General features: G+C 36.7%; 1 protein-coding gene across 1 annotated transcript; it reads left to right on the top strand.

The window, feature by feature from the left end:
- Window positions 1–1162: 1162 nt before the first annotated feature.
- On the top strand, window positions 1163–9811 carry LOC117413315 (regulator of G-protein signaling 20-like). Its single transcript, XM_034022325.3, has 6 exons — window positions 1163–1478; window positions 1681–1725; window positions 4439–4608; window positions 7182–7271; window positions 8199–8433; window positions 9107–9811. Exons 3-6 carry the CDS (start codon window positions 4478–4480, stop codon window positions 9296–9298), a joined length of 648 nt encoding a protein of 215 aa, XP_033878216.1. The 5' UTR covers window positions 1163–1478; window positions 1681–1725; window positions 4439–4477; the 3' UTR covers window positions 9299–9811.
- Window positions 9812–9848: the final 37 nt, after the last annotated feature.

The following is a 9848-nucleotide window of genomic DNA, read 5'->3' as shown; positions in this document are numbered from 1 at the left end:
TTTCAGGGCTTGCAATAAAAGGGTTTAATAATGGTAGCATATCCATATGTATTTGATTGATATTCAACCAGAATAACTACAATTGAATTGATAAGCTATTCCATCTTTCTCTCCAGTTAGGTGAAATAGCAGCTATTTGGTAAGAACCAACACTTTTTTGTATTCCATGGATGAATTATAAAAAGAGCCTTTTATCTGGAAGTCACAGTACATGTCAGATCATAAAGTTAAGTTTTACTGCAGTATCAGATACAATGCTACAAATTCGACCACAAGCATTACTGTGGTTGGCTGTAGATGTTTATGTGTTTTCATTATCTTCCTCAAACAATCCATCTCAGCTTTACATGCGTATTAATGTGTATTCAGTCAACAGCAAAATGATCGATTCGATATCTAGATTGACAGATATAGGCACTGTATATGGATGTGATATGATAGGCACAAGTTTTAATTGTTGTTTACAGAGAAGCTAAATGGTGACATCTAGTGGCAAACAAAAATTACAAGTTAACAGACTTATTTTTTCTTGGACCAGTTTAACCTCAACCAGCGCCAAGTATCTAGAACCAGTACGACCTGCTGAAAACCAGCAAACCACCAGCTCTGACCAGCATACCCTTTATAATAAACAGTACAATCTACTGTCGTATGCTACAGTAAATACTACAAGTTGTTGTAATTTGTTGTAACATGCAGTGGCTCTAAAGGACAGGTATGGAATTCCTTTAGGACATGCTATGGCATTTGTTTTGTGAGGGGTACTGCAGTTAATACTGTATCAAAGTGTTCATTAGACACTATACACTGCAGTCATTTTCATCAGGGAAGTCTGATTTAGTCCTGGCTGCAATATTGCATAGAGGTACACAAAAAAAGCTTTTCACTTGGAAGCCAATTTAAAGTGTTTAAAAAATACAATGCAATAATAAAACAGCATTGGGGCACAGTAACTTTGCAGTACTAGCCTGCTGCAGATGCCCATCATACTTTTGTTACAGGTTGTACGTCTCGTGTATTGTGTTGTATTTATGTATTATAAATACAAATACTGGGTACTCGTCATATATTCTTCATTACACATACACGGAATCTTTAAAACACAGATAGATCACCAGTAATATTTATTTAAAGCGTATTTGCCATTATTCATTATTCTTCTAAAGCCATGTTTTTTCCATAGGTCTTTTGAATATATAGTACTAGAGTGCTTACCGTTATGCAGCAATTAGATGAACCCGAGTGAATGAAAATGCTATAATTGCTATACCTTTTGTAACTAATCTCACCACGTCTCGTCAATTTATTTCGGGTTAAAAGAAGACTCGCATTGGTTTCAGATGTCAAGAAAGCATTACGCATGCGTGTCTTATGTACCGAAACCCAGCATCTTTTATGTCAAGCAGAGCTAGCCTTTTATGTTTATTTTTTTAAACACCTTTACACCAGAAAAACTCTGCCTCTGTGATCTGAATAATGTAAGTACGGTATTTTAAAAAAGAAGACAAAAATGTATGTATTATTCCTGACTAATAATTTTATAATGCGCTGTTGTTTCAAATGCGATGCACCATTGTAATGCGCGATTACTGTTGTATTGTGTATATTTATTTAATTGTATGTGTTGCTGAAAAGTTGCGTTTTTAAAGATTATTTTCTTTTTGTTCGTTTCTCCTGTAGTGGCTCAATAGATCGTGTATTTTGTGTCTTTCAAAGCAACAGAAGGTAAGACATATGTTCCTTCGGTTATCTATTAAATTAGATTAAATGTAATAACTGTAAACAGGGAAATAATAATCTCGTTTGTCTGCATACTCTTAAATTACACGATGTCCTTTTAACATCCCTTAACTTTTATCAGCGACCGACAGTGTTTCAGAAAGTGAAATCAGCGTGCTTGGTATGTACTGTATAATTCTTGTGAGATTTATTTGCCAGGCTGAATTGAATTAAAGTTGAACCAAATAAACGAATAAAGCTTTATACGTGTAACTACTATATATAGTTATGTAAAATTTATTCAGAAAGAAAATTAACAGGTTGCGACACATTTCTGAATCTGATATTTTTAAGAGTACGGTATTTTCTTTTGAGTGGTAGTTCTAAAATGCTAAGAAATAATAAGCAGTATGGTGGCACAGTAGACACCTGGCTATTTGATTGAGGACTTGAACAAACAGAAATATTTTGAATATTTATATATTTATACTATTTATTTATTTCATTTTTGCTCCAGGGAAAATAAAATGTGTACCTTTTTTTGTAGAAGGCATATCTTGGGACACGATTCATTAAGCACAAATCAGGGGGCAGGAGGTTAGTAATTGTAATAATACCCGAATGTGTACCATGTGAGATTCGTCAGTCAAATTAGGCTTCAAGGAAAGCGCTATGAAGATACTGAGGGAACAGAATTCATTTAGCCTAGAGCAAAGAACAGTTAGGGGTGGCTTGGTCTTTTAAACCCTGAAAGGAGTTGATAAAGTTAACCCTTATCAATAAAGCACTGAAACCAAGACCACAAGACACAGTTGGGAATTAAGTGAAGATAGACTTAGAATAGAGGGAAGAAGACACTTCTTCACACACAGAGTGGTGAGGGGATGGAATGGGCTGCCTAGTCATGTTGTTGAGGCAGAATCACTTGAATGAGCTACTAGGAACCGGGGGAGCACAAGGGTCGAATTTCCTCCTCTTGCTTGTACGTTTTCTTATGTTCTTATTAATTACAGTAATGCAACATTTCTTCTCTTTAGTGTGGTGTTTATTTATACTCATAGCAATATGGAACACTAATTGGTACTTAATAAAAAAAAAAAAGAAAACAGGCAGAGAGGAGAATATTCCAAGCTAATTAAACATGAGCAAACAACTCGAGAGTGCTTGACAAACGTTGAATTAGAAAATAGTTCAACAGAGACTGGAGCTCTGTAAATACTTTGAATTGTGGTCCTTTGTAGCAAAAACAAAAAGCCCAAACCATGAGTAAGGTTGCAGTGGACTTTTTAAACTCTGAAATGTTGAATTTACATTAGTGCTGTATCTTGCTATGCAAATATGTTCCTCTGTTTTACTAATGATCTTTTTCCTGAGGCATGATCATACTTAAATGGCAGAAGTGTATGTGTCTGTCCATGTTCAAAGTGCAAGTGAAAAGTTTTCGGGCTTAGTATTATAGGTACATATTTATCAATAGCATAAACAAATAGGTCTATGGATTCTAGCAGGATTACATACTTATGTTAAACATAGTGGGAAAATGTATTAAAATAATATATATTGTTTCTGTTACAAAATATACAATATTTCCCTTGTGTTTGGATTTGCTTATCATAAAGTGCAAACATTATTTTAAAAAAAGATTACAGTAATTACTGTAATTATGAAAAGTAATCTCTGATTATTAGCGGCATTGACAATATTAGTCCCTTTATACGGATTAGCCCCTATACCTAATCATTAGTAGCCTATGTCACCCAACAGCTTTGATGGGTTGTATTACAGTGGTGTTTACAATGAAGGGAAGTCCTAAAACCCTATAGCCTCTTTAAAAAAAACTATTTATATAAACTGGTGAATGCAGAATAAATGTTTTCCACAGTTTGGTTAACTTCAAGGGAATTGGTATAAGGTCATTAGAATTTAGTGAAGCATTTAAACTGTGGTTTCTGCTGTTGGCTATATAGATACACACTTGCCCTGCAGTGTAACTACTGTGGTGTACTGTATTCAATTGATTATTCCTTTTAACTTCATAGTTCATTTACCCAATATTGGCAGGCAATCACTGGGAATGTACGTTCATCAGGGACAACTGGATACTTTAGAGATGGCTGTTGCAAAAAGGTTTATAGAAAACGCCATTTCTGCATTGTGTACTTTCTAATTTTATTAATTAGATATTCCTTATCTTCATTGAACTGCAAACAAATAACTCAAGTATAAGGCATATAAATTAAGAGCTTCCTTTAACCTAAAGTAGCACCAGATATCACGTTTTAAAATGAAAATATACGTGTGCTATAGTAGCATGTGTTACTTTCAAAACTGAACATTTGAGACCTGTGTAGCTAATGGATTTATGGAAATATTTTGTTAGCTACAATTGCTTTAACAATTGCAGATATGCTCTTTACTTATCAGCAACACACCATTTAAAATTGTGTTCTAGCCGAGCATTGTTTCCATCTCCAAGGTACATGCCTGCTTTGAAATATAACTGGCACAGATGTAGGTGATTGATTGGGAGATATACAGTAGCTTGCACTAACCCTCTATTACCAGACGAACATTGATGGAACGCGTGGCCTCCTCTCTTTCATAGATGTTTGAGCCCTGTGTGTTTCATCAGCATGAATGATAATGAAATAAGAAAACTGCTTATTTAGAATGAATGTGGGATGTGAAATGGTTCTCTAAATGTCTTGTGCTGTTTCAGATGCCACCTTAGTGAGAGCAGAGTTCCCGGCAAGGTGCCATGAGGAGACGGCTGTCTCACAGGGACTCCAAAACCCCGCCCCCCTATGACAGAAGTCCTGACTCGTCCCCCTGTAACCGAGGGCCCCACCCCTGCTGTTTCTGCTGGTGCTGCTGTTGCAGCTGTTCTTGGTAAGATGTTTTTAGTTATAACCTGTAAAGCACTGCTAAAGAAAAAATGTAAATCGTGTTTTAATGCATCAACACATACAGGGCTTGAATTGAAACACCTGCCGTAACACTGTCAGTAAGTGAGGGACAGGGAGGCACTTGCTATACCTCAGACGTCTATTCTCCAAATATGATCTCTTTTGAGACCTGCTGAGCACGGCTAACTAACAGCTCTCATTCTAGCTGTCTTGCACATCCTCAGTTACAACTTCTATATCTGCACTAGTGAGACCGCACATAGAGGACTGTGTCAATTCTGGTTACCACTCTACCAAAGGGACTGCAATGTCATTTTTGTAATGAGGGGACCACAATTGAATGCAGTATTCTAAGTGTCAGTGTTTTATACAACCTCATACTCTCCTCCCTTGATTTGTACTACACACATTTGACTATATAGCCAAGGAGCATTCTGTTTTCCTTTTAAGTGACAGCGACATCCAACACCAAGGTCTCTCTTATGGCAAGCCTGCTGTAGTTCTATAGCACCCATTTAACACTTTTGTTACATTTCATTTGCAACGTTTCTGCCCAGTTATGTATGCAGTCTAAATCCCTAGAGTAGAAAGAGCACCAATCCCAGCTGCACCCCAATGAGTACATGCCACTTCACAAGGACTGTCTCCTTCCAGTGTTTTAACCAGTTATGTATCCACTTGCATGTACAGTTCTACCTGATCTTAAGGGTTAGTGTTTTGTACGGCTATTTGTCAGGTCCCTTTTGAAAGTCTAGATGTATTGTGTTACATGCTCTGTTTGTATTCCTCCTCAAAGTACGTTCTTCAAAGGAGTCTAGAAGATTAGTCAGACAGGATCGACCTTTTCTGAATCGATGTTGGCTGTCTTCTATGATGTTGTTACTATTTCTCATTTCGCCTTGTGATTGATTCTGTGGTCGTACCTGTTTGGGACATTTGAGAATAATAAGCAGAGACAAGCTGTTTCTTCACTAGGGACTGTTAGGAATCGTGTTAAAAAAGCAATCGTTTGCAGCTTCCACCATTTCAGGCTTTTAACATATAAGTGATGGATTGTTTAGCTGTGGCCTTCCTACTAGTCTTACAGTTGACAATTCATCATTTAGAAAAGACTGCCATTCAAAAAGATGGACGAGAATGTAAAACCAAACTTACTCTGGAAGAATCCCCAGAAGGCTGTTTTAGGCTGTGAGCTGCAGCAGTGGCTTGATATAATTTTAGATATCATGCTTTGTCCCAGGCAGATAGTAAGCAAGGCACCGAAGCTGTTGTTATTTCCAAAGGAAATGTTTGCAAATGTGCTTAAAATGTACTGTATGTGAGCTCATAACTACACACTTTTGAAGGTGGAAAATGCTGCTGTGACAAGATTTCTTTTAAACCAGTTTGAACAATTTTGTTTGGCGATACACAGCTATAGCCAAAGTTTTGTATCACCCTAAGAATTAACACATTTTGCTTCATAAAGTCGAATGAAACCTGCTGAATAAAGTTCTGTCAAAGTATTTAATTACATACTGTTTTTAGTTCTCCATATACTTAACAAGAAAACTGACAAAAATTAAAAAATGTGACATTTCGAAATCTAACATGAAATACTGTACTGCTATTATGGCTTCCGGTAGACTTTTGCCGTATCATTTTGTAGTTTCTTTGACTACATGATGTTAAATAAAACATATAAATTATGTTCATATAGTTGTTTTTTTTTATTTGTTTTTTTTTATGTCTCAAACCTAAAATTCTAGGTAATGCAAAACTTTTGACCACAGCTGTAAAAAGACTGCTTTTGAATTACAGGCGACAAACAAGTCTCGCTACAAGCTTCATTTTCATTTTAGTGTAATGCGCCTCATGTATGGAGCGCCATGTTTCATTGCCTCTGCCACTGCTAAACAATGAATTGCTTTTATCTTGAGACCATTTGCTTCACTAAACAGTGCAAGTATAACACACACCCTTAGCAAATGTGTCGGGCAACCTTCACCTTGACCTCCTATACTAAATGCAATCTTCGTAGTAATCTAAAAACGTCTCAATGAAATTGTGGTAACCCGTCATATAAATGAGTTCTGATACCACTGCTGGCTTCTTTGTTTCCTTCCATAAACATTTATATAAAATCCTTCAATTGGATTTGCTACCAAAAGAGTATTTGTCTTTTTCAAATTGTAGTACAGTAAATCGTTTCATTTTTATATAACTAGTTGTAGTTGGAGTGCATTGTTTTTTAGCGCTCTGGGATGCCATGGCGTGAAGGGCGTTGTATAAAAATGAATTTGTATTGTATTGTATTGTATATGAAAGTATTATATTTATCCCCTGGAGAAAATAAGTGGTGGCGCCTTTGTCTGTATGTCACTGCTAAAGGTCCCATATGATCACACTCAACTCTTTATTTGTAGAGTTATTTGTAGAGTCTTATCTGATATATTAAACATATGTTTAAAATCTACACATTGAGGTATTTCTTTTGCTGACACTTCTCCCTTTCTTCGTGGCTGTAAGTCTACATTTAACTCCCTCATGAAGCGGTTTTGTTTTTCTAATTGTCAGCCTGACAGTGCCAAACAAAGACCAGGATGTGTGCAGCAGGAGGGCGTCCAACATCTCCACACTAGAGAGCCTTCAGAGGAACGAGGATAGGTAGTGGACTGTCTTCATTTTACATTGGAACCAACACTTTGTACATGTGTGAATGATGGGAGTCGTGTAACACTTTTAGCCACTTTACTGTATTCCACGGCTGTCCAAGAGGTGGTTCATGAGCCATATACATATGTATAAAATTGTGATATTTGTGGTGTATAGAGCCTTAAGAAATCATCACTATGGCTACGTTTAAAAATACATGCTGAACTGCTTTGCTGTACACTAAAGGAATAACTTGATATTATTACTGACTCATTTTGTAGCATTGCGATTTTGTATTCGTTCACTTGTGAAATAGATTTTACTGCCTGGAATCTTCTATTGTATTAATGATGTATTACAGATTCAACACAAGATTCCTGTCACCTTTCCTTCAAATCAATTGCTGTATTATATATTATTTGTAAAGGACTACTGTTTGTTAATTTGCAACATTCTTACGCATTTTCCACTAAGCCTTTTCAAACTGCAGTAACCAGGCAACAGGAATTTCAAGTGAAATGTATTTTACAATATTAGTGTGGTAGAAAAATAATCTTAGCCAAAATGAAATATTTACTATGGAATTTGTTTAACTTTTAATGGAACTAACATGTAGTATATTTGTAGTCTATTGCCACTTTTCTATTTTCACCCTTGCATTTAAAATTTAGATGTAGGCTCACTTGCGCAATGTTGCTCATTTTAAAGTTTTTTTCTTTGCATCCAATTTGTTTTATAAAGTTGAAAAAACTTCATTTTTGGTCAGCACCTGTAGAAATGTCCAACTTTTAGACACTTGTCATGTTGTGTGTTGGGATATATCACTTTCTGCTACTGGTCTTGTTGATGCATGACATTGTACTTGAGGAACTCTTATCAAATTCATCATTTTTTTTATCAAATTAAAAATACTAACCTGAGAATCAATCCTCTGGTTAGCGGCAGGCTGAGTGTGGAGGAGGCCTCATCCTGGGCCCTGTCCTTCAGCACTCTGCTGGACAATGCATCCGGCCGTGACGTCTTCATGGAGTTCCTGCGCTCGGAGCACAGTGATGAGAACATGCTCTTCTGGCAGGCATGTGAGGATCTCAAGACAGAGCAACAGAAGGCTGATATCGGGGAGAGGGCCAAACAAGTCTACCTGGACTACATCTCCATACTCTCTCCCAAAGAGGTGGGTAGCTCACATTCATATCTGGGTAGTGGATTATTAAGTCTCTAAGGTGTATAGAAAGTCAGTTTTACATTAGGCTACATAAACTACACTACCACATTATTTTAAACTATCAATGCATGCCTTGCACTCTGACGTAATGATATTACAGTTGGTACACAGCTGTATTCTATGATTCTCTCAATAATGAATAAGCAAAAAACAGATCTTTTCATGGGTAAGCTAAAGCCCAGAGCCATATAAAAAAAACATGGAAAACCATGGTAAAATACGGTAAATACATAGTATAACCATAAAAAGCAGGAGTTTAAATATAAAATTACTGTGTATTTAATATTTCTACGTATGCTTCTGTGTTCAGTTGTAACAAATGACTGCTGTTCAGACCCTCTCTTGATAAACATGTACGTTTATGTGTATGCTAAAAACATTCTCATGCAGTTATCAGTTTTAGATAAAAACACTACTGCAGAGTGTGTTATCTAGAAAGAGCATTACCATGTGTGCAAACAGTTAATTAGCCATGAAGATTGAAAATGCCAACAGCTATACAGCTACTGTAATGTTATTCGTCACCTCTCTGGGTGGAGCATGACCCAGTGGTATTACTGGAAATCCAAGGGCTGTTTTTTCCCCAGAATAATTATATTTTCACAACCATATTCTTTTACAGGTCAGCATTGATGCCACAGTGCGGGAGACAATCAACAGAAACATGGCAACTCCCACTGTGCACGTTTTTGATGACGCCCAAGCACAAATCTACGCACTGATGCACAGAGACTCTTATCCACGATTTCTGAACTCCCCTCTCTACCAGTCTCTGTTGCAGAGCCTCAGTTCAAACAACTCCTCCAACAGCTAGGAGGCGCTAGAGTGCTGGTGGCAGATCCCCAGTTCCTAGTCAACAGAAGTCATACGCTGCAGTATGTTTTACACAATTCGACAGTTGTTTACAGAGGTTGGTTTTGTAAAACATGTTTAAAAGTGGCACCCTGAAATGCTACAGTGCTTTGCCTCATACTGTAATCTGAATGAAAACTAAATCTTGATTTTTAATCTTGCCCTTATTTTATATTCCTGAAAGACAAAGTGTCACGAAAAACTGGCCCCAGTTTATGGTACCATAATAATCTTTATAACAATACCCTTGGCGAGGGGTCTGTGGAGGAAGAGACATCAACACAAGCCTTGGTACCCGCTACAGGACAGATTTTAGTAGATCAGAAATGCTTGTGTATTTTCCTGGACTGATGTTTACAGGCAAGCTGTGAATTTAAGGTCATAATAACCATAAAAAAAAGTGTATCACAGTAAAAACATAGCAAATTGTAATAAAGGATAGTGAAAGTATGCTTCATTATATTAAAAAATAAAACATGATGAACTATGGTAAAAGCGTGGTAAAACAGCAA

The sequence above is a fragment of the Acipenser ruthenus genome, chromosome 23 (genome assembly GCF_902713425.1).
Source record: "Acipenser ruthenus chromosome 23, fAciRut3.2 maternal haplotype, whole genome shotgun sequence".
Classification (NCBI taxonomy): Eukaryota; Metazoa; Chordata; class Actinopteri; order Acipenseriformes; family Acipenseridae; genus Acipenser; species Acipenser ruthenus.
This window is presented reverse-complemented; position numbering and strand designations above follow the sequence as displayed.

Excerpts from the sequence above, each read along its gene's own strand:
- LOC117413315 (XM_034022325.3), top strand. The coding sequence starts at position 4,478 with ATGAGGAGACGGCTGTCTCACAGGGACTCCAAAACCCCGCCCCCCTAT. Across the intron at positions 7,272-8,198 it reads CTTCAGAGGAACGAGGATAG|CGGCAGGCTGAGTGTGGAGG; the intron begins GTAGTGGACTGT and ends TCCTCTGGTTAG. Across the intron at positions 8,434-9,106 it reads CCATACTCTCTCCCAAAGAG|GTCAGCATTGATGCCACAGT; the intron begins GTGGGTAGCTCA and ends ATTCTTTTACAG.